The following is a 24,764-nucleotide window of genomic DNA, read 5'->3' as shown; positions in this document are numbered from 1 at the left end:
TGGCTGTTGACAAGTTCTGTCAGCGAGACAAGTTCTGTCTGCCAGTGTTCCCATGACATCCCTATGGGGAATGTAAATAAATGAATATTTGTACATTCAAAATATGGTTTAGGATATCCCTATCAAATGTATTTCAGACAGGTTTAAACTTAAATATTGTATTTGATTTTACTTTAATTTTCACTTTTAAAAGAATGAGTTGTTTCCAAGGAAGTAACTAAAACAAGCCTTAAGGATACTTTTCAGATTTTCAGATTACTTGAGTATGAAGAGAAGTTTGACATGATTACTTCTTTAATGCAGAAACAAATTTCACCGTAGCTCTAGTAAGCAGAGCTGATTAATTTTCCTTTCACCAGAGACACACCATAATAGCCCAGAACTGATTTACTATTTTCTACTCACCTGATTTGACAATGAAGAGATTTTTTGTAGTAATACAAACTCATACAAGCACTTTTTAAAGAATTGCTGCCACTCCGTTTACATGTACCAGTACAACACCTTAAATGTATCAATATGTAAAATAGTAGCTCAAATTTAGGAGAGTAATTTTATATTTAAAAAAACAAAAAACAAAGGAAAAGGGAAAGAAATAATGGAAGAACCTAAATATTTCCCAGTATAAGACCCATAATACAGGCCTTGTTTCATCAAAGCACTTAAGCCTATGCATATGATATTACCGTAAGTAACTCTGCTGAACAGAGACAGATAAACACATGGCAAGTGCTTTCATGGATCAGGGTCATGATGAGCAGAGCAGTATTTCAATGATTTTTTTTTAAATGATCGGTATAGTCATTGAATCAGATTGAAAAACTTCCTATGTTCGGATATTTTTGAAAATGTAAAGAGTTAACACAGTCATGGAAAGGTGAGATAAGTGAAAAAGACCAAAGTGATGCTGATTAGCTGGACTGTTCAATTCTTTGTCAAATAGCTGGGCAAAGTATAAGACCCTTACCTGAGGAGTCTGAAGTCTCTGTTTGCCTCACAGCGGCAGCAAGTGCTGTGTACAAAATGCCTCTGTGTATAAACAATGAAAGTGTGCCAGAAGTGTTTGATTCAAAACAGATACATTATGATAAAGAACAACAACATTTGTTCAAAATCTTTTATTTACTATAAAGACAAAACCACCAAAATAGGTACAAATTATACTATAAAATTGGTTCAACGGGGTAAAAACTTTTAATTAAAATATCTTGATATATTTAAAATAACAAAGGATACAACGAAGCCAAATTTTCTTAACCCAGAGATTTCTGTAAAATTTGCTTGCACAGTAAGGTGCTAATAGAAGTTAGCCCTTAAGCCCTGGAAGTCTTAGGAATCAGTCACATAGCAAATATAATTTCATTGTGAAAGTGAACTTTGGTAGAAGAAAATCTATAGGACACCTGAGGTAGTAGAAATTGGAATAAACAGCAGTAGACGTTATTTACAACTTAAGTACCAAATAACATTAAGAACACAAAAATAATTACACAATACAATTTTCAGTCCAGCTTTGATCCAAAGAAAATAAGAATATTACATCACATCTGCATTTTAAAAACACCACAATTACCAGCAAGCCGAGGGAAATGCAAACAAACTCAAACAATATGCATTTGGACATCTAGAGGCAGTCTGAGTTTGAAATGTGGTAGGCATGGTGATCTACAAAGTAATACTGATTAGCTGAGGTTCATCAGTGTATACAGTTTACATTTCTGCCAGAAAAAGTACTAATCTGACAATTGATCTTCCAGTACATGAATTGGCAAGAGTGCATCCTTTAAAGCTTGCACATAAGAAAGACTTGGAAACAATCTTATTAGAATAATGAAGAATTCTAAGCGGTTAAAAAAAATGAAAGAAAAAGTCAAGTACAATACAGTTAGAGCTACCAAACTTCACATTTCGGTATTTTTTTTTTTTTTTTTTTAACTCTTCAAAGTTTGCCAATCTTCCAAAACAAAGGAATGTAAAATTTCAAAAAGAAATACACATTCACATCTAATGAAACTGTTTTATTAGCATGAGCACTATCATTCCTGTAAACTTATCTTAAACTTGTTTTACTTCCAATTTATGTTTTGTGTACATTTTTAATGTACTATAGCTTATTTAGTTTGTCCTGAGTCTTTGAAAATAACCAATTCGATTTCAGTCCAGCAATTCTACTGGCTTCTGAAGAGTTAAAACTTGAACAGTTATTTTAAAAAAACGGATTAAACACAATCAGTACTTGATTTAAAAAGACCCCCCCCCATCCCCATTAAAAAGCAAAAGAACAGCTGCCATTTTCCTTCAGAATTACATGCATCAGAATCTAAAAACCTGTCTTTAAAACCATGAAAAGACCACTTAAAAAAACAAACAAACACACACCTGTTTAAAAAACCCAAGTTTTGTACTACAGGTGAAGCTTTACATCAAATTTTGTCTTAACTTGCTTTCAAATCCAAGTTTACTTCTTGTTAAAAATCAAGACTTTTTATTAGGGTAAGGTCATACTTTTAACAGATTTTCAAATTACATAATCAGTTGCTATTGTAACTAGATGACGTACTGCAGAAGGAAAACAGCAGGTAAAACTTAATATCAGAGGTGAACATGAATACAGTTTTGTTACACAGTAAGAGACTTGAATCCAGAGCCTGGTCCTGGCTCACACTTAAGTCAAAGGCAAAACTCCCACAGACTTTAAAGGGAGCTACAGGCAGGGGTCTTCACATGAAACTTGTCTACACAGTTTACCAAAACAAATGGTTACATGAAAATAGGCTCAAAAACTAACATTTAACATGATCTGGGGTTACAAGTTGTTTTTCTGCACAGAAATCTTCCTTTTTTTTAAAAAAAATACCTGCACTGTGAGAGCCTGAAACTATCAGTATTTTATTCCAGATTTCAAATAAACCTGTATTTCAATCAGCAAGATATCCAGTGATACCTAGTTTGCACCTGGTTCTGAAGATGGTTTGTTTTAAAGATCACCTTTCCCTGAATGTAAAATAAAATGAAAGTCTAGAACCATAACTTCAAACAGGAAATTACAGGGCCAGCAATAAATGCACAGTGAACCACAGCTGCCTAGTTACATTTTTAAAGAAGGCAGAATATGGTTTTAAAAGTATTCATCCATGTTTGTTTTTAATACTCCACTAGGAGAACATACTTTGTGAAATAAAAGGAACATACACAGAATTTCCTTTTTAGCCAGTGATGAAAAACTGAATGGAATTGCAGAACCCTCTGCTTATGACCACAATGTGAAATGGAACAGTGACTGCAATATTAAAGTAGATCCTGAGCCCCTCAGCTGCTAAGATTGCTGAAAAAGTGCCCCAAAAGAAAATAAAATCACTTATCTGCTAAATAATCATGCAGATTTAAAGAAAAATGTTCTCTTGTTCATCTTGAGCCAGATCTTTGAAAAGGCACAGTTCACATATTTCTTCACAAGTTATGAAAGGTTGCATACTGAGCTTAGGTAAAGATCTCGATTTGTCAATCACATACTTAGGTAAGGATCCTCCACTGGCCTTCAATCCTTGATGTATAATTAAGACCAGTAGAATAATACATGCTGCGGTGCTCAACTGCACTGCAAGATGGGCATTGTTCTATATTCAGTAGCATCTTCATAATTTTTACATAATTAGCTACCAGGTAGTACGGAAGACTGGGTGTTTCAGCAGTTCCCGTGATGGGGGTCTGTCCTGAGGTTGAAGTTCTAAACACCGAAGGGTCACGTCTCTTAAACCAGGAGACAGATGCGAGGGAATTGATGGAGCAGTAGTTGCGCTAGCAATCTACAGACAGAAGTAAAAATGTGTTTAGAAGTTATCAACAGCTTTATTTTTTCTTTTTTTACTCCACTAGATGCTGGCTGACTGGACTCCTCATTTCCAAAACCAGTTTCTCTACAGATTATGCAAGTGATTACATTATAGAAAATGACAGGTTTCAGAGTAACAGCCGTGTTAGTCTGTCTTCGCAAAAAGAAAAGGAGTACTTGTGGCACCTTAGAGACTAACCAATTTATTTGAGCATGAGCTTTCGTGAGCTACAGCTCACTTCATCGGATGCATACTGTGGAAACTGCAGAAGACATTATATACACAGAGACCATGAAACAATACCTCCTCCCACCCCACTCTCCTGCTGGTAGTATCACTTTAGATAAGCTATTACCAGCAAGAGAGTGGGGTGGGAGGAGGTATTGTTTCATGGTCTCTGTGTATATAATGTCTTCTGCAGTTTCCACGGTATGCATCCGATGAAGTGAGCTGTAGCTCACGAAAGCTCATGCTCAAATAAATTGGTTAGTCTCTAAGGTGCCACAAGTCCTCCTTTTCTTATTATAGAAAATAATGCTTTGGCCCTGACCTCATTTGAGATTTTCCTGACCTCAGTTTGCTGTGATGTCAATATTCATTGCTGCTACTCTTAGTCTCAGTTCTCTCCTTGAATCCTCTTATAATTCTGTTTCTAGGACAAGACTCCTTTGTACCCATCAACTCAAATAACTGGGAAATTCTCCTGCCATGCTTATACCTTATACGCATTATTCTGGCACACCACTTATCTGTGTTTAACTGGCATAATGCAAGGAGGTATATGGATCTGGTGAGGGTTGGGTATCTATAGTATACCCTCCCTCACAGTGCCTTGCCAGTGCATTTCAACTGTAACTTTGAAGCAGAACCACTAAGTCTGAAGTGTAGTTCACTCTGTTCATACAATCCATAACCTCTCTATATGAATGCCAATTAGGGTTAACGAGGATGATGGTTGTGGTGATGTAGACTCATAGCTATCATTAACTAGACTGAGACCACCAACCAATTCATGTATGCCACTGAACGAGAGAGGTAATATTTGATTACTATTTACCAGGGCTTGATTAGAATCTGTGCATGATTACTGTTGTACTGGCTCATATTTTATAGAAGTATTTTATTCTTTCATTCATTCATGTTATTTCTATTAAGATTTTTAGAGTTTTTTTTTAATTGAATAAGAATTCTGATTGCCAAAAAAACGTGGTTAATATCCTTAATCAATGCTCTGAGATTGCCAGTCCATCAAAATGATGCCTATTTTATTCTAGTCCTCTGGGGCTGGACACCTGAATGCTAAAGATCAATTTTTAGTTAAGGATATTCTTCCCCAAATTATAAAATATGAATGTACCTCAATTTTATAATTTGTACTATAGTGATATAACAAACAGTAAAATAGGAACCAATGATATATGTCAGTGACATCACTCCTGCTTTGCTCCCCCAACTTATGGGTGTATTCATATCTTAGTATAGTGCTCCTCTCTAGAGCAGAGGTGGGCAAACTACAGCCCACGGGCCACATCTGGCCCGCAAGACCCTCCTGCCTGGCCCCTGAGCTCCTGACCTGGGAGGCTAGCCCCCGGCCTCTCCCCCACTGTCTCCCCTCCCCCACAGCCTCAGCGCGCTGCGCCACCAGTGTAATGCTCTGGGCGGCCAGGCAGCGCCGTTGCGGAGCCATGGCCTGACCCGGTGCTCTGGGCGGCCCGGTTGTAGCACCACCAGTGCTCCAGGCAGCACGGTAAGGGGGCAGGGAGCGTTGGACAGAGGGCAGGGGAGTTGGGGGTGGTGGTTGGGTCCGGGGGTGGTCAGGGGACGGTTGGACGGAGCAGGAGTCGTTAGATGGGGCAAGGGTCCCAGGGGGAAGTCAGGAATGAGAGGGGGGGTTGGATGGGGCAGCAGGGGGCACTCAGGGGTGGGGATGGTGGTTAGGGAGCAGGGTGTGATAGATGGGGTAGGGAATCCCAGGGGGGCTCTCGAGGGGGGGGGGGATTGGAGGGGCAGAAGTCCTGGGGGAGCCGTCAGGGGGTGAGAAGCGGGAGAGGTTGGATAGGAGGCGGGGACTGGGCCATGCCTGGCTCTTTGGGGAGACACAGCCTCCCCTAACCAGCCCTCCACACAATTTTGGAAACCCGATGTGGCCCTCAGACCAAAACGTTTGCCTGCCCCTGCTCTAGAGGCTATTCTTGGATGTGAATCATTTTTCAAAAAAACCCAGAGGAAATTGTAGCTAGAATGTAGCAGTTTTACATTACTGTAGCGTTTGTAATAAAAAGCCTTATATAAAAAGGAAGCATTGTAATTATTCTTCACTGTGTACCTTATTTCTTCCTAAAATCTACACTGTTATACATGAAATCAAGGACTGAAGTGCCAACATTTGCTTAACTTATTTACAATACAACAAGGTATCTCACCTTAAATATCAAAGCAAGGTGATTGGAGTGCTTCTCAGCATTCCAAGGTGGTTTAGCACAAGCCATTTCTATAATAGCACAGCCAACGCTCCATACATCACAGCTCCTTCCATATTGCTGGCCCCGCAGTACCTACAAAAGGAAGATATATCAGGGCTTAATCTAATTAATTCCATGCCACTAACACTACACATGCATTGTTCTATACACACAGAAGCCAAATCAAGAGCATTTTAAAAACAATTTTGGGTTAAGTGAGTTAACAAGGGTGTAAATATTGACAAGTTTTATCCATGTGTCAAGTACAAGAACAACAATTAAAGGGCCTGGTCAAACAAACAATTAATGTGCTGTAATTAAGAATGCTCAGTGGCCATTTGCATGAAGGAACAATGTGTCAAGATGTGGTCCATGTCAGAGTAACTGGAACAACAATCTGGGAAGGGAAAACACCAAGATAGCAACAAAACATATAATTCCAATTTTTTATGACAATGAGGTTATATGAAGCTCTGCTTCACTTATGGATACTGTTACCATTTGGCTCAATTAATTATTTGCACAAAGCTCTAACACACATCCCCCCCCAAAATTTTTCAAAGTGGCTTCTTACCTCTGGTGCCATAAATGCAATAGTTCCCAACAACTGTCCCTGAAACTCTCCAGCACCAGTTCCCTTGGACGCCAACCTGGCTGCAGCTCCAAAATCAGCAATTCTTAATCTATGACCTGTGCTGTCAATTAGCAAATTGGCACCTGTCAACAGCATAACAAAAACACTGCTAGTTGGCTTTCTGTCAAAAACACAATGAGATACTTATCTGTATTAAAAAAGTACTAAGGGTCTGACGAACCCATGAAAGCAAGGAGATGAGGAGCTAAGAACAGAATACTGCCCAGAACTGTCTAATAGTGGGTGATCTGTCTCCATTATGCCTAGATAACATTACACAGTGGCCTGAGAATATGAGAGAAAAGATTTTGAGAAGCAGTATGAAGCTCAGAACTGGGGCAAATGTAAGAGTAGGAAGCAGAGTACAGCCCTGGAAGAGGGTGGTGACTAGAACTTAGTGAAGGCATTATACAACTACCTATATAAGATCTCCTATAAACCTTACATCCTTCTATCTGAATGCAAGTGGCTCACATCCACTTGAAAATAACTCCAGAAAGAGGGGGCCAAAGAAAGCATTCCCTTGAAATTTGTTCTCATATCTTACGTGTGAATATAAACTGCCACAGTAAGCCTGAAATCAGAGACTTCGGTGTTCCTACTGGATCTTTACTGGATAGTTACAGCAACATTAGTTGTAAGCAAAATTCCACAGGTTTGGAGGTTTTCCTTATCATAAGAACCAAAATTTTGGATGTTCATCTGAATCCCTTACACCCACAAAATTAAGCTGAGACCAAGAGCTCAAATACTAAGATGCCCCGGGGCCAAATAAATATCTAGAAAACCAACTGGTGACCAATAATGAAAAATTAAGAGAAAAGCTATCTGAACATTTCCGAACCTTCAAAAAGATTTGAGTTTGGTTTGATTTGCTTATGTTTGTTGAACCAGTTTGCTCATCCCTAAATCAACCTTTTGCATCAGCACCTGTCTCCAGTATGTAAGGAGTTATATGTCTCTAAGCACTACATGAATGTTTGGATGCAGTTTAGTAGCTTCAAGGTTCCTAAATGCAACTGGGCAAATCAAGCATAGATCTCATCTCCAATAAGAGTGAGACAGATAATAACTGCCCCCAAACAAAGAAGCTTTCTGAATTCTTATTAGACAACAATCAAGAGTTCTTACCTTTGACATCCCTGTGGATAATCTGATTCTCATGGAGGTAAGAAAGGCCACGCAGCAGTTGTTCTGTGTAATTAACAACAACTGATTCTTTGAAGGCTCCATATTTACTTAGCAAATGAGCAACTGATCCCCCTGGAAGATAAATTGTTTATATTTTTTCTCCAATATTTATACTCATGATTAGCATTAGGTAGCTTTGGCTGCCATAATTGGACTAATTTTTTCTATGATTTTATTGGACACTAGTAACTCAATTTTTCAAAAATGTGTGATGCATTATATAAGCAAAGAAATCTACCATGAGCACAACCGTGGAGTTTCCAACTGCTGCTCAGCACACATTTTAAAACTATTTGCCTTAAATATCCCTTTAAAAAGAAAAACTGAAAAGCCTTATAAAAGTTATTGAGTTCTGTTGCTGATGGAAAATAACCTACAGATATTCATTCAATTTACTGTACCAAGTTTCTCAAGAAGAGCAACAGTTTTAAAATATTGTTATTGTAAATGGAGACGTTAGAACACAAACAAGCCTAGACCGTAACTTTCTCTTTTTCTTACCATTTATATATCTGTATTTAAATATTTAATATGCAACAATTACATTTTTTTTAATTTAACAGGAAAAAAAACAAAAAAGCAATTTTTCTATAATTTTTGTTTTCTAAAGACAATATTTGCGTGTCTCAAGTGTTCCTCTATCTACTCTTGATAACTACTACTCCTGGGGAAATTCTGCACCACTGTGAATGTGCAGAATTTGTGTGTCCCGCAGAATTTTATTTTTTTCTGCAGAAAATATTGTGCCCCAGAAGCGTTACAGTTCTACCTTTTGCCCACCAGAGGCCACTGTGGCGCCAGAGCAGACAACAGCATGATGCAACAGGCTGTTCCGGTGCCACAGCAGCCGCTGGTAGGCAAAAGGTGGAACTACAGCACTCGCGGGGCAGAATGTATTTTCTGTGGGGGAAAAAATTGTGTGTGTGTGCAGTGGCAAAGAATTTCCCCAGAAATAGAAGTTCATCATAGCACCTGGCCCATGGAGCAAGTTAGGACAGAGTGGGGCACCTGGGACTGCTTCTGACGGGTGCAGGAAATATAGTTACGTATTGTAACTTAAATGAGTTATTCAAAGTTCTGTATTAAAATATGCCTAGTAAGGAATCCATTTGCCAAAAAAATTACCAGAATCTTTTTTTGGTCTGTATTGTTACAGATATACTTGCTGACAGATTACCAAAATAACTGAAACCGGCATGATTATATTGTGTTATTTTAACAAATAAACTATGCAGAATTTTAAAACATTGTGCACAGAATTTTTAATTTTTTGGCGCAGAATTCCCCCAGGAGTATAATATTACCTGTTCATAAGTAAAATGGGAGGACCATTCCTGACATTATCTATACTATACATTATTTTTTCATGAAAATCAGACTTTTTAAGATTTGAGAGCTCTTCTTCTCTTGCATTTTTTTTACTCTGCTGGTGTTTCAGGAAAGTGTTTTCTGCGCCATTACATTCAGTGATACCCACTTGAGGTTTGCACGTTAGATGGCTGATAATACTGAGTAGTCTACCAGGATACATAATTGTTGAAGAAGATACAATGCTCTCTTTCATGGTCTCCTTACTTGTCATTAAGATACCACTCCATAAGTGTTTGGATTTTGAATAACTACAAGACACGTTTCTACTGAACTATACTGGTAAACCCCTATTTTAGAAAACTCACTTTAATCTAAACTGTCTTTGGGGACCTCTCCAGCCTGGTAGTGGGTTACTGTATTTTTCCTGAAGGAAACATAGTTTTATAAAAATATTGAGCATCCTAAGTAGCTCTAGCAAAGATTTTTTTTTTAAAATAAGTCTCACTGAATTTGATACTATGCAGTTGAGAATAAAATATCTTAAAACTGCATCAACTGAGGTCTGCATTCCTGGAGCACAGAACTTCTCCCCAGACTGAGCAGCTGAATAACAGGTCTTTTCTTGATATAGCCATCTCATGATTTTTTTGAGATGTGATGTGCAGTGTTTAAGGATTAATACAACTTTTTTTGTATGCAATTCTCCCAGTCTAATATTTTTTTTGGTGGGGGGGGGAGCGGAGAGGGAGGAGAGAGTACATGGAGATTAAAAAAAGAAAATCTGAAACTATTCAGCCCACAGAATTTATAAATCTCTTGAACTAACAACTGTGCTCTTAAACTGTGCACACGTGTTGAAATGCTCACCTGTGAGCATCAAGACATTTTCTATTGCACATTCTTACTATGGAATTTTCAAATGTATACTTGTTAAATCAGCAGTACTCAAACTGTGCATTGGGACCCCAAAGTGGGTCATGACCCCATTTTAATGGGGTTGCCAGGGCTGGCGTTAGATTGCTGGGGTACAGGGCTGAAGCCAAAGCACAAGGGCTTCAGCTGTGGCCCCCCTATCCAGCCCCTGGGCAGCAGGACTCAGGTGAGCTCAGGCTTCCGTTCCCTCTCCTGGGGTTGAGTTGTAATTTTTGTTTTCAGAAGGGGGTTGCAGTGCAATGAAGTTTGAGAACCGCTCTGTTAAAATCAAACCCACTCTTTCCCTTAAATGAAAACAGAATAGTTGTCCCTCAATAAGGACTATGTCACTACTAACTTACAAACTTCATCTGCTTTAGCCCCATTCATAAAGTGTGGGTAGAATTTTTTCACAAGAAATCCCTCCCCACTACACATAATTCAGGAACAGGTGAAAGGATTTTTGCTTGAATTTCCCAAATAAAATTCACCTTAAGGATGGAAAACTTCAGGTAAAAAAAAAAAGGTGAGTATTTTGGAAAGATACTAGTACGATCATTTGAAGACACAAGAGTTATACTATTTTGCAACCTAAAATACTGCTGGCTACTGGTGCTTACAAGTATACTAATAAATGTGCAAAGTGCAGTCATTCATTAAAATATATTAGTGTGGAAAGTCACAAATCGTAAAGCTCATGTAACACAGTGAAAACCCTGGAAAATTACTGTCTTCCTATAAGAGGAACAGATGTGCATTTGCTTTTTATTCCAGCAGTTTGATTACCCCTATGCTATGTACAGAATGCTGTTTACCTGCCATCCATTCTATAAAGAGATTATAGTTGCTCTTTTCACATGTAGCACCCAACATTCGAATGATATTAGGATGGTTCAGATGACTCATCATCCTTATCTCTTCTCTCAGTGCTTCGACTACCTCTTCCTGCTCAGATGATGTGTTCCTGACATATGTCACCTATTTCACAAAAACATTTAAATTTTACCTTAGATAATAGTTTTGAATTTAATGTCATACTTTCATAGAATCAAAGAAGATTAGGGTTGGAAGAGACTTCAGGTGGTCATCTATAGTCCAACCCCCTGCTCAAAGCAGGACCCAACCCCCAACGAAATCATCTCAGCCAGGGTTTTGTCAAGCCAGGCCTTAAAAGGCTAGAGATTCCACCACCTCCCTAGGTAACCCATTCCAGTGCTTCAGCACCCTCCTAGTGAAATAGTTTTTTCTAATATCCAACCTAGACCTCCCCAACTGCAACTTGAGACCACTGCTCCTTATTCTGTCATCTGCCACCACTGAGAACAGCCGAGCTCCATCCTCTTTGGAACCTCCCTTCAGGTAGTTGAAGGCTGCTATGAAATCCCCCCTCACTCTTCTCTTCTGTAGACTAAATAAGCCCAGGTTCCCTCAGCCTCTACTCGTAGTCATGTGTCCCAGCCCCCTAATAATTTCCGTTGCCCTCTCGCTGGACTCTCTCCAATCTGTCCACATCTTTTCTGTAGTGGGGGGCAGGGGGGGGAAAACTGGACGCAATACTCCAGATGTGGCCTCACCAGTGCCCGATAGAGGGGAATAATCACTTCCCTCGGTCTGCTGGCAGTGCTCCTACTAATGCAGCCCAATATGCCATTAGCCTTCTTGGCAATAAGGGCACACTGTTGACTCATATCCAGCTTCTTGCCCACTGTAATCCCCAAATTCTTTTCTGCAGAACTGCCACTTAGCCAGTCTGACCTGAGCCTGTAGCAATGCTCGGGATTCTTCCGTCCTAAGTGCAGGACTCTGCACTTGTCCTTGTTGAACCTCATCAGATTTCTTTTGTCCCAATCCTCCAATTTACGTAGGTCACTCTGGACGCTATCCCTACCCTCCAGCATATCTACCTCTCCCCCCAGCTTAGGGTCATCTGTGAACTTGCGGGGGGTGCAATCTGTCCCATCATCCAGATCATTAATGAAGATGTTGTACAAAACCAGCCCCAGGACTGACCCCGGGGCACTCCGCTTGATTCCGTTTGCATTTCCTTAACGGTTAATTTGGTTTTGGTCACCAGATTAATGGGGCTGCATGCCTCATTCTGTAGAGCCTCAAATATTGATGCCTTTCTGCTTCTACTCACTGTCCAGAACTGCAAGTGTCTTAAATCTTTTGAGTCCCTTTTGCTGGCAAGATCTGTAAGGATGTAACTCCCAAGGCTGCTTTCAACAATCATTCTCCTGGTATCTTTGCACATTAAACTCATTTAAACTATTCTGACTATAAATATAAGCCCAGACCATTCCAAATTCTTGGGAATCACAAAGCAACATTACAGACCTTTACCTCACTCTGCGTGGACAGAAAAAATGCTGCTATAGTAAAAAGAAAATAAAGAGAGACTGCTCAAAAGTCTCCTCTTTTTTTCTCTCTACAGTAACATGAAGAAAATTGAAAAACAGGGTTTGTGAGGGTCTGAGTCTACTTTTAGTGTGAAGATTCCTTTCAAAACAGATAAAATTAGGGTGTCATTTACGGGCAGCACTTCCCTCTCCAGCCACATTCAGGTGGGAAAAGGCCAGTAAAAGGAGTTCTCCAAAAGCAGAACCCTTGTGATAGAGTAGTCATGCAGCATGCCTTGTGAATTCTCACCAATTTGGAGCAGTAAATAATAGTTGGGGCCACATAATCTCCCTGATAACATATACTATTCTATTCAAGGTTCTATTCTATTCAAGGTTATCAAGAAAGGAACCTTCTGATCTCTTTCAGCGAATTCTCTCTACAGAGTCCCACGATAAGGGATTCACCAATAGCGGTAATTCCTAGGAGGACTGCTCTTCAGTACCAAGAGAATAACGCTGTGTAAGAGTGTGAACTGAACACCATACTACAGCTTTATGCTTCTCCAATATAGATAAATTATAGGTGGTTGCCATAAAGGTAGCCACAATTCTAGGAGGATGAGCCCAAGTCCTTCTTGCTCTAGAAATCTTGCTTGTTCATAGCAGGTTTGAATACCCTAACAAATTCATTTAGACAATGTCTTATAATTTTCCTCTATTAATTACTACTTTGGTTTCCCCTCACATCTTTTGCATACTGTGTCAGTTTCATGTCCTCATTGTCAAAGCTTTACATAACTCCTCTCCTAAAAAGTCTTTGTTCTACATAAGCAGTAGCAAATAGCATTTTTTGGCATTCAGTTATGTAGCATATGCCTCATGAGGCCAACCTATCATGAGACTTCAGGAAGAAGACCACAAGGATGATAGACAGATTTCTAACTCTACCAGTGTTCATTTTATTTTTTACTCCCCCCACACTCTTCCAAAAAAAGTCAAGTGACATCAAGAATAATCAAGAAAGGAACAAGTCACAAGAACATAGGTCTGCAAGTGACCTCCTGGAACACTGAGTCCAGGCAATCCCATCATATAATTCCTTTTTAATCTTGCCGAGCTCTATTTTAAAACCAGTTAGATTTCTTGCCTCCACAACTCCAGAACCTCAGTCCCTGATGGTTAGAACCCTTCTACACATTTCTATCCTAAATTTACTCATGGCTAGTTTATACCCATTTATTCATGTGCCAACATTACTTTTCCCTCCTTTATATTTATCCCCAGAGCTATCTATATAGAGCAATCGTACCCCCACCCAGCCTTTGCTTTTCTGGTTAAACAAGCTCTCATAAGATAGGCCCTCCATTCTCCTGATCATCCTAGTAGTCATTGTCCGCACCTGTTCCAGTATGAATTCATCTTTCTTGAACATGGTTGGCCAGAATTGTGAATCGTATTCCACATGAGGTCTTACCAGTGCCTTGGACTGTACATTGGTATTAAAACTTCCCTATCTCTACTGGAACACCTCCCCTAATGAATCGTAGGATCGCATTTGCCTTTTTCATGGTGACTCAGTCATCCTGAGATTCATTAATATAACCAGCTCTTTCTCCTCTCTTGTTTCAAACTGATGAGACCCCATCTTACAGCAGAGATTCCTGTTCATTAGTCCTGAAGGATCACATTTTCAAAGGCACCTAAAGATGCCGATAGGTGCTTTTGAAAATCCCAGTGGTTGCCAGTCATTTATTTCAATGGGAGTTAGGCACCTAACCTACTTAGGCGCTTTCAAACATCCCATTAGGTGCCTATCTGCAGCTCTAGGTGCCTAAATACCTTTCAAAATTTGGCCCTAAGTGCATGATCTTGCACTTTGGACTATATTTCATCCCATTTCTATTACTCCAGTCCTCAAGGTCATTCAAGTCTTCCTGTATCATATTCTGCTCATCCTCTGGGTTGATGCTTTCTAACTTTATGAGCCAATGCTGAGGCACAAAGAGGGGAATCTATAAGCAGTTGGGAACATGAAACATAATTTTAAGTACAATGCTTGGAGCTGTGGTTGCTGGACACAGAGTGTCTCAAAAATTAACTGCTTTAAAGTACTTACAGGACTTAGGAGTCTCAGAATGTAAATGCTACAAAGTGAAGAACTGCAGAGACCACAGCGAATTAAGTATCTTTATAACAGAGGCATTGTAGTCTATTTGGTTGACCACTGGACTAGGATATTGGGAGAGATGGGTTTTAGCCTTGTCTCTGTCACTAACTGTGTGACCTTGTGCACGTCGCTTGTGACATGGGCTTCAGAAGTGCTGAGCATTTCAGCTCCAATTGAAGTAATCTCTGCAGATTAGCCCTAAAACTCTATTAGTCTCTCCTCCTCTGTGAAATGGTACACTTAGCTACCATCTTTCCACATCAGTCTATCGTACAGATTAATTAATGTTTGCAATGTGCCTTACAGGAAACTATTCAAATTTTCAGTATTAGTACTATTGACTATAGAAAAGGGCAAGAATCAGAGGGAATCATTTGGTTTTGATAGAATCTGGAAGTGGTCTGGATTTAGAAAGCGGGTTCTTTAAAGATATAAATCAAGAGAAACACCTACATAAACCTGAGTTGGGGGAGAAGAGAAACAAGATGAGAAAACCAGAAGAGGACTTCCTGGGTTCTCCCTGAATGGATTCTGAGTAATGAAAGGGTTACTTACCAGTAATTGTTTAAATATATTGTGTCTGCAGATCCACAATACAGGAGTCTTAGAATCCTTTCAAAGGAGTAAACTTTTGAGGACACATGTGAATGCTCCTTGAATCCACAACTCTGGAAGGGAGGGTATGAAAGCCTCCATCTCCTCATCCTCCTCTATTTTCTCCAATTCCAGAAACATCTTTTTAATTTCTGAAGAAGTAGGAGGAGGGAGGGCTTAAGGCTCTGAAGACTATGCTAGTATTTAATTCCTGACTGCTGCAGTAAAAGTAACCTGCTATTCCATGGAGAGGCTCTATTGCCCTAGGACACTCTGGAATCAGAGTAGGCCACACGTGCTGGGACATAACTGAAACTGATCCTCGGTTCTCAATCCTTACTAGATTTGAAAGGACAGTATCTTGCAAGGAAGTCTCCCTAAGACTTTGCTTCCTCTTTGTTCTCTAAGAAGAGTGCACTTAGAGCTCTTCACAGACCTGACATCCACTCAGAAGAGACAGATCTGAGGACACTGGATCTGAAGATTTGAAAGTCCTTGAACCTGTATGTCTTATATTATTCTCTGACTGATCTCAGAACTTAAGAGTCAGAGTTTATGGCCAAAAGGGATGACCAGATCATCTTGTCTGACCTTCCGTATATCACAGACCACTAAACACCACCTAACCACCTTCATATCAAGCTCGACACCCAGACTTTGAAGTCTCGCAGACCTGAAACACTTAAGCAGACGATCTCTGCTGAGGTCAAGCAGATCCTAAATCCTTCTCTATAAAGGAGCTCTTGCATTTGTGGCTCCTCTCTCATGCAGACTGTCATCCAAGCATTTTCCATATTGAGGATGCTGGTCCAACCCAGATAACTCTGTGGGGTACAAGAATCACCTCTTAAACAAGATCATCTTCTCCACTTTATGGGCAAAATCCTAACTGCTAGAGAAAGAATAGTTCAACAATTATACTAAACAACTATCCAGTGAATACAGCCCGGATGGGGAGTCGAGATCTGGGTTCCACTCTCAATTCTGTCACTGACTTGCTGAGTGAACTTGGTAGAGGCACAAAAGTATTTAAAGATCTACAGAAGAAAAGAGCTATATAAATTCAAACTATTAATTTTTCTTTTAAGAGTGGAAGAACCCATCTAAATGTAACACTCACACCATACAGAGAAAGGGGTGGGTTCTGTGACCACACCCAAAGATAAGGAGGATTTGGAAACGTGGGCAACTTTTAATTTTCAGGATTCTAGAACAAAGCAATAGAAGAGCAAGCAATGGCTCACAATGCAGGGCATTGTGGATCTGCAGAGAATGTCAAACGGCAAACATTATTACAAGTAAATACATCTTTATTCAATTTCTTTCCCTCTGTTTATTCAGTCATTAAACTTCTAGAAAATACTCACTGAAGTAGAGCATATACCTGTTTCACCGCCATTAATGTCCCAGTTCCTACATCTTGAGCTTGATAACAGGATGAAAATGCTCCAAGGCCTATTTGCTGACCTTTGAGCCATTCCGCATCTTCTCTGTAATGGTGTTTTGCTTTGGTATGTCCAGGCAGTGTTTCCGGTGTCTGCAAATTGAATTAAGATTAACTATCTAAAAACTTCAAGTGCCTATATGAAAACTACGACTTTTAAAGTTAATTAGGGACAACAGTCTGATCCTTTGTCAGTCGATGCATTTTCCTAAAATCAGCCTTAAGCTTGAGATCACTAAACCATGGGATTACTAATGCTAAACATGGGAATGGCCCTTGTTTAGGAATAGAATCTCTCAACAGCAAATAGAAAAAACACATTCTTAAGTATTCAGAAAACTAGTTAGCTTATACAAAGATGGTAGCTGACTATAACACTACAAACTGCAAGAACCAATTCCAATATATTCCAGTAAGAGTCTTTTTGAAAAGCAACTTAAATTATGTATTTTTAAATATTAATTTGTTTTCAAACCAATTCGGTGTTTAATAAAATGCATCTTAAATTTAGACACAAGCTGAGAGAAAGGGCCTGAAATGCTCAAATTCATACACTACTCTTCTCTCATTATTATTACATAGCACTTAGAAGCACCATTTGAGATTGTTGGTATGGAACCTGGCATAATGGCATCCACAGAGTAAGAGTTCCTGCCCCAAAGACCTTACAATCTAAATAAACAAGACAGAGTAGGAGGGAAAACAGGGGCACAGAAAGTGGAAGTGATCTTTCCCTCTATATTTTAATCTTTATCTGACCTCACCTGCTCTCAAAGTTTCAATTAACTTGAGGAGACCTAAATCTACCTCTCTACCCTAACCTCTGCTCATTTTGTATTTCTGACATCTTATACTGGATTTCTGGCATACGTATATCTCTGACATCTTATACTGGATGTGTCACCAATTCCCATTCAACCCCTCACCCCTTTGTCACCTCCAACAATTCAATTATCCCTGCCGCTAAGGCTTCAGAACTGTGTTAAACTCCTCTTTTCCTTTCCATATATAGGCTCTCATCAAATCATGTCAGCTCTTCCTTTAAAATATCTATTAAAATATGCTTTTCCCCTCCATTCCTATTTCTAAAGCTCTTATCTATTGCTTGAGTAATTGCGTGAGTATTCTTCTCAACTCTGCCCTCCGTATATCTCACCTAGCTCCTCTCCCCACATATACTGCTGTTAAAATTCTTTTTCACTCCTGCTGCCTGCTTGTGTCACTGAATTCCCCCCTCAACTTCTGCATCAAGTTCAATCTCATTGTCAAATACCTGGCACAACTCTATTCCTCCTTAAATCTCTGTTCTCACTTCTGCTTACTCTACCTTTCTTTCCCTTTGTTCTCCTCTAATTGCTTTGTACCCTTCTCCCACTCTTGTCTTCAAACTTTCTTCTGTCACCTTATGCCTGGAAATCTCCTTGGTGCAGCAGATTATGTCTTTCCTCCAAAAATCCTTATTAAAACATTTGAACAATGACCTCCACAAGATTCTATCAGTACTTCAAACTCACACTGGCAGCTGCTTGTCTGTATCTGTATTTGATTTGAATTCCTAGGAACTGTGTCCTCCTTATGTCTGTGCACTGTTGAGAACACACTAGATGTTCATTAAATAATGGCAGTGAACTGAAACAACCCCTCCCCCACACCCAACCACAGTATACTCACATCCTGCTGAATAATTATTATATCTTCCCCATTTTCAACCTGTAGTTGGGGAACTATTGGTAGGGCATCTTGAGACGCTGACATTGCCATGGCAATAGCTAAAGCCTCCTCTTCTTCGGCTTCCATCTTTTCCTTGCATTTTTGATTATGATTTACATCATCTTTGTAAGTGTCATCGTTTTCCACCCGTTCAGGAGAAAGAACCGCAACTTCCGACTTGAATGTAACCGTGCCATCGCTTGTAGGCATAGAGGCCTCAAGTAAGTCCTCAATACTGGAATTGAGCTCTGCATTGACATCCAGTTGACTAGTCTTCTCCTCTACTGGTGTGAACACGGTCTCTTCACTTGGTATAACTGCATTACTACAACTGCTACTGCTGTCACACTGTAAAATACCATTCAGATCAAGTGTCATATTGGTTTTTGAGGCTTCTCCTTGCCTGCTCACATCACCTGGAGTAGGTCGAGATGGCTTTGGCCTGTGTATATGACTGGATGGCATAGCCCTGGCCTGGGTAAAAACTGGGGAAAGTTTCTCTGGTTCTTTATTTTCAAAACAGTTTCTTTCAATGTGTAGAGAAAGTTTCCGTTGTGTTTGAGGAGAAGCTGAGGGTATTTTGCAGGGAATGAATCCCTGAGGTCTGACTTTAGACATATCTATTACAGGGCCAACTGGTACAGACGGGGTTGAGGGAGAAGGCAGTATTGGGAATAATGACTGGGAATGACTGGATGAGGGAGAAAAGTTCAAACACTGACTATGGGGTCTGCCTTTTGTTTGAATGGCTGGCTTTGGTTGCTCAGTGGTTACTAATGAAACAGGAAGTCCTAAAGAAATGCCAGCCAGTGTCTCAGAAATGTCCTCTGGACCAGCACTCAATTTTTTATCACCCAATCCTCTTCCATTTTTCCCTGATAACTGGACAGTATTGTTAGGAGAATTACTTTGTGTTGTTTCTGGAGAATTATCTGGGGCAGATAGCTGCATAAAGTCATCACATCTGCATTCCACAGAATGCACCCCTTCCATGCCTAGCTGGATGGCTTCTGCAATCTCCATTTCATCTGCTATTGCCAACAATCGTCGACGCATCCTTGTGTAATGAGTTGAGCTGGTCACACTCAACATTTCTAATAGTTTTAGGAACACATGGGGTACTCTTGCAACCATTCTTGCAGCACTTAAAAATACCCTCCGGGACAATTTACCCACCATTGAGTGGGAATTATCAATTGACTGCAAGGCAAAATTCAAGAGGGACAGCAGCTTCTTATACCTAAAAATAAATACATAAATTATATTATATATGTATGTGTATTTTTTATATGTATTATAAAATATAAATAATACTGTTAAAGCTCATATGTACTAATTACTATTATAGAAGCAATCTACACAATACATATCAACAATAGATCAGTACATTGACAGCTAAAATATTAATTACCTATGAGTATTTCAGTATATGTTTTTAGTAGGAAAGGCAAATTTTCAAAGCTGGCAATTAGCTGTCTAAATTGTGCATGAAGAACTTCTGTAGTCATTTGTGTATGCTAAAGTCAACCTTTACCTTGGATAACTTAGGCAGCCATTTTTGAAGACCTGGCCAACAATTCAGTTACAGAGAAGAAGAAATGAAATAATTAAGAAGTACCTGTCTACTACAGTGTCAGGCTGTAAAACCTCCCCACTGACAATGTGAGGATAAAATTCATCAGGGAATTCCAATAAAAGTCTGTCTATAAGACAAAGACGTCCAAGTAGGGCTTGCCAGTTGTTCGATTCAGTCTGGGTTCCAAGAATACAATTTAAGATGTAATCAACACCACCAATACCAATGGACCCTATGAAAAAATAATTTATAAGATCAGAGTTAAACCTATGCCCAACCGAGATTCTATGCAATTCTGGCAGATCAAAACCTAGCTTATTGAAAGGTAAAGACAGCATGGTTATAAAGTACATAGAAACAGAACCAATTTGTCAGAAAATTGAATAAAAAGTAGAAAGTTCTCAAAGCAACACAGTTCCCTTTGCAATACTGGCTTTTGATACGTTCTTCAATATAGTTAAAATGATTCATGATGTTTGCTTACAGACAAAACATGATGATAATTGCTTATGTATAATAAAGCTGTTATTACCAGATTTAAGTATTTCTCTACCAACTGCCAGCTCTCCTGCTTGGCCTTTACACATCTCCAACAGCGTTGAAACTGAAAGTTGACTTGTGCGGCTATGTGAAATGAAAACCAAAAGTAAATCCCACATCTTATATTTTTAATGAACAACATTTTCATCATTAACATTTCTGGAACTGATATATCAATAGACTGGAAATTATTTGATATTCTTTATTAATGCGTTATGATACACTCCAATTATTCTGACTGATTTCACATCATTTTCTTCCTCTATATCTTAAAAATGTTTTGGCATTGTTCACCTAGAATCATGCATTGTCTAAAAAATCTACTGTAAAATCTAATACCAGCCATTCTCTTGCCTTCATCATTAAAATCTAACAGTTTCTGCACTTTTATGTCTTCTTGAGAGAATCCTTTTAGTGTAGAAAAAACAAACAATCTTATACAACCTCACCCACCTACATGAGTGGCCAAATCTAGGAAGTGTACAGTGCTCACTTTATATTATTTTTGATCATTTCTACAGTGTAAATATTTGTAATCAAGAGAACAGTATTTTTCAATTCACCTCATAAAAGTACTGTAGTGCAATCTCTATCGTGAAAGTGTAACTTACAAATGTAGATTTTTTTGTTACATAATTGCACTAAAAAATAAAACAATATAAAACTTTAGAGCCTACACGTCCACTCAGTCCTATTTCTTGTTCAGCCAATTGCTAAGGCTAACAAGTTTGTTTACATTTATGGGAGATACTGCTGCCTGCTTCTTATTTACAATATCACCTGAAAGTGAGAACAGGCATTCACATGGCACTTTTGTAGCCGGCGTTGCAAGATATTTACGTGCCAGATATGCTACACATTCGTATGCCCCTTCATGCTTCAGCCACCATTCTGGAGGACATGCTTCCATGTTGATGATGTTCATTAAAAAAAAACAGCGCGTTCATTAAATTTGTGACTGAACTCCTTGTGGGAGAATTGTATGTCCCCTGCTCTGTTTTACCCACATTCTGCCATATATTTCATGTTATAGCAGTCCCGGATGATGACCCAGCGCATGTTGTTTGATTTACGAACACTGTCTCTGTAAATCTGACAAAATGCAAAGAAGGTGCCAATGGGAGATTTCTAACAACAGCTACAGCACTCGACCAAGGGTTAAGAATCTGAGGTGCCGTCCAAAATCTGAGAGGGACTACATGTGGAGCATGCGTTCAGAAGTCTTAAAAGAGCAACACTCCGATGCGGAAACTACAGAACCCGAACCACCAAAAAAGAAAATCAACCTTCTGCTGGTGGCATCTGACTCAGATAGATGAAAATGAACATGCATTGGTCCACTCTGCTTTGGGTTGTTATCGAGCAGAGCCCGACATCAGCATGGATGCATATCCTCTGGAATGGTGGTTGAAGCATGAAGGGACATATGAATATTTAGCGCATCTGGCACGTAAATATCTTGTGACGCCAGTTACAACAGTACCATGCGAACACCTGTTCTCACTTTCCGGTGACATTGTAAACAAAAAGTGGGCAGCATTATCTCCTGCAAATGTAACCAAACTTGTTTATCTGAGCGATTGGCTGAAGTAGGACTGAGTCAACTTGCAAAAAGAAAAGGAGTACTTGTGGCACCTTAGAGACTAACCAATTTATTTGAGCATGAGCTTTCGTGAGCTACAGCTCACTTCATCAGATGCATACTGTGGAAACTGCAGCAGACTTTATATATACACAGAGAATATGAAACAATACCTCCTCCCACCCCACTGTCCTGCTGGTAATAGCTTATCTAAAGTAATCTTCAGGTTAGGCCATTTCCAGCACAAATCCAGGTTTTCTCACCCTCCACCCCCCCACACAAATTCACTCTCCTGCTGGTGATAGCCCATCCAAAGTGACAACTCTTTACACAATGTGCATGATAATGAAGTTAGGCCATTTCCTGCACAAATCCGGGTTCTCTCACTCCCTCACCCCCCTTCAAAAACCCACCCCCATACACACACAAACTCACTCTCCTGCTGGTAATAGCTCATCCAAACTGACCACTCTCCAAGTTTAAATCCAAGTTAAACCAGAACATCGGGGGGGGGGGGGGGGGAGGAAAAAACAAGAGGAAATAGGCTACCTTGCATAATGACTTAGCCACTCCCAGTCTCTATTTAAGCCTAAATTAATAGTATCCAATTTGCAAATGAATTCCAATTCAGCAGTTTCTCGCTGGAGTCTGGATTTGAAGTTTTTTTGTTTTAAGATAGCGACCTTCATGTCTGTGATTGCGTGACCAGAGAGATTGAAGTGTTCTCCGACTGGTTTATGAATGTTATAATTCTTGACATCTGATTTGTGTCCATTTATTCTTTTACGTAGAGACTGTCCAGTTTGACCAATGTACATGGCAGAGGGGCATTGCTGGCACATGATGGCATAAATCACATTGGTGGATGTGCAGGTGAACGAGCCTCTGATAGTGTGGCTGATGTTATTAGGCCCTGTGATGGTGTCCCCTGAATAGATATGTGGGCACAATTGGCAACGGGCTTTGTTGCAAGGATAAGTTCCTGGGTTAGTGGTTCTGTTGTGTGGTATGTGGTTGTTGGTGAGTATTTGCTTCAGGTTGCGGGGCTGTCTGTAGGCAAGGACTGGCCTGTCTCCCAAGATTTGTGAGAGTGTTGGGTCATCCTTTAGGATAGGTTGTAGATCCTTAATAATGCGTTGGAGGGGTTTTAGTTGGTGGCTGAAGGTGACGGCTAGTGGCGTTCTGTTATTTTCTCAGTTTTACATTGTTTTATTTTTGAATGCAATTATTTTTTCGTACATAATTTGACATTTGTAAGTTTAACTTTCAGGATAAAGAGACTGCATTACAGTACTTATATTACGTGAACTGAAAATACCATTTATTTTGTTTTTTACAGTGCAAATATTTGTAATTAAAAATAAATATAAAGTAAGCACTGTACACTTTGTATTCTGTGTTGTAACTGAAATCCATATATTTGAAAATGTAGAAAATATCCAAAAATAAATGGTAATCTATTATTGTTTAACAGCGCGATTAATGGCACAATTAATTTTTTTAATCGCTTGACAGCCCTAGTTATTTTGTATTACAGCAATGCCTGGAGGTCCCAATCAAGAACCAGTTCCCAACTTTACTATACACTGTACAAACAGATAAAACAGTCCATGCTCCTGAGGCCAAAATCTAGAATTATTACAATACTGAGTCCTGAAAGGATGGTGCATAATACTACAGAGGAGTAAATAGAGAGGAATAATACTGGAAGAATATTAAGAACCAGACTGATAAAAGAGACTCAATGGGAATCCCAAGCACTAGGTCAGGGCAATACAAGATAACCAAGAGGATAAAGGAGGATGGTGATTACGTACATAGCATTTCAAGTCAACATTTGTTGAGAAAGAAAAGATAGGCCCCATAAAGTCAATAAAAAAAGAACGCTGCATTAGTTAACTATTGCACATACTGAAAAAATATTATGAGGTGCCTCCAAAACACACCTAGAGCTCTGTCAAGGTAATTTGATTACTACAAAATAATCTCTCCAAAGACTTCCATGATGTATAACAACATATATTTATAGCCCTACTTGTGATCCACACATCTTAATCTATAGCCACCAAGAGTCTGCATACTCTCTACATTCAGAACTTCCATTTCACGTAGAAGCAGTTTTAAGAGATTATTGAAGACCTCTTGAATCAACCACCATACCTGTTGGCATCTGCACATTTAACTAATATAGTCTCTACAACTGGCTTGAGAAGTCGCTGTAGTTTTGTCCTTTCTGCCAAAGTATGACAAGGAGTATAAACCAGCATGGCTCTTAATGTTTTCTAAGAAAGGGAAAAAAAAATATGAAGTCAGGTCAACTACACTTCAGCTCATTATAAAAATGTTTTTAAATAGGTTTATATAATGGACATGAAACTGAGTGCTTATCAGTTTGACAAAGGGTTAATACCTTACTATTGTATACACTTAGTGTTAGAATTACTCAATCTGAAATCTGTTTGCATG

At 39.3% G+C, this 24,764-nt stretch overlaps 1 protein-coding gene across 2 annotated transcripts in view; it reads right to left on the bottom strand.

The window, feature by feature from the left end:
• Positions 1 to 1,110: 1,110 nt before the first annotated feature.
• MAP3K1 (mitogen-activated protein kinase kinase kinase 1) overlaps positions 1,111 to 24,764 on the bottom strand; it is a 96,093-nt gene continuing 72,439 nt past the window's right edge. For both annotated transcript variants that reach the window (XM_077816858.1, XM_077816859.1), the window contains exons 11-20: positions 24,459 to 24,580; positions 20,709 to 20,800; positions 20,219 to 20,408; positions 18,562 to 19,840; positions 16,831 to 16,983; positions 11,159 to 11,321; positions 8,061 to 8,192; positions 6,870 to 7,012; positions 6,257 to 6,388; positions 1,111 to 3,806 (exon numbers count right to left, since the gene is read on the bottom strand). In XM_077816858.1, the coding sequence (XP_077672984.1) occupies positions 3,657 to 3,806; positions 6,257 to 6,388; positions 6,870 to 7,012; positions 8,061 to 8,192; positions 11,159 to 11,321; positions 16,831 to 16,983; positions 18,562 to 19,840; positions 20,219 to 20,408; positions 20,709 to 20,800; positions 24,459 to 24,580 (2,556 nt within the window). In that variant the 3' untranslated portion in view covers positions 1,111 to 3,656. The remainder of the gene's footprint in view (positions 3,807 to 6,256; positions 6,389 to 6,869; positions 7,013 to 8,060; positions 8,193 to 11,158; positions 11,322 to 16,830; positions 16,984 to 18,561; positions 19,841 to 20,218; positions 20,409 to 20,708; positions 20,801 to 24,458; positions 24,581 to 24,764) is intronic.

This window comes from Eretmochelys imbricata, chromosome 5 (assembly GCF_965152235.1).
Source record: "Eretmochelys imbricata isolate rEreImb1 chromosome 5, rEreImb1.hap1, whole genome shotgun sequence".
NCBI classification, from domain to species: domain Eukaryota; kingdom Metazoa; phylum Chordata; order Testudines; family Cheloniidae; genus Eretmochelys; species Eretmochelys imbricata.
Note: the sequence above shows the minus strand (reverse complement) of the source record. Positions and strands in the feature narration are given on the sequence as shown.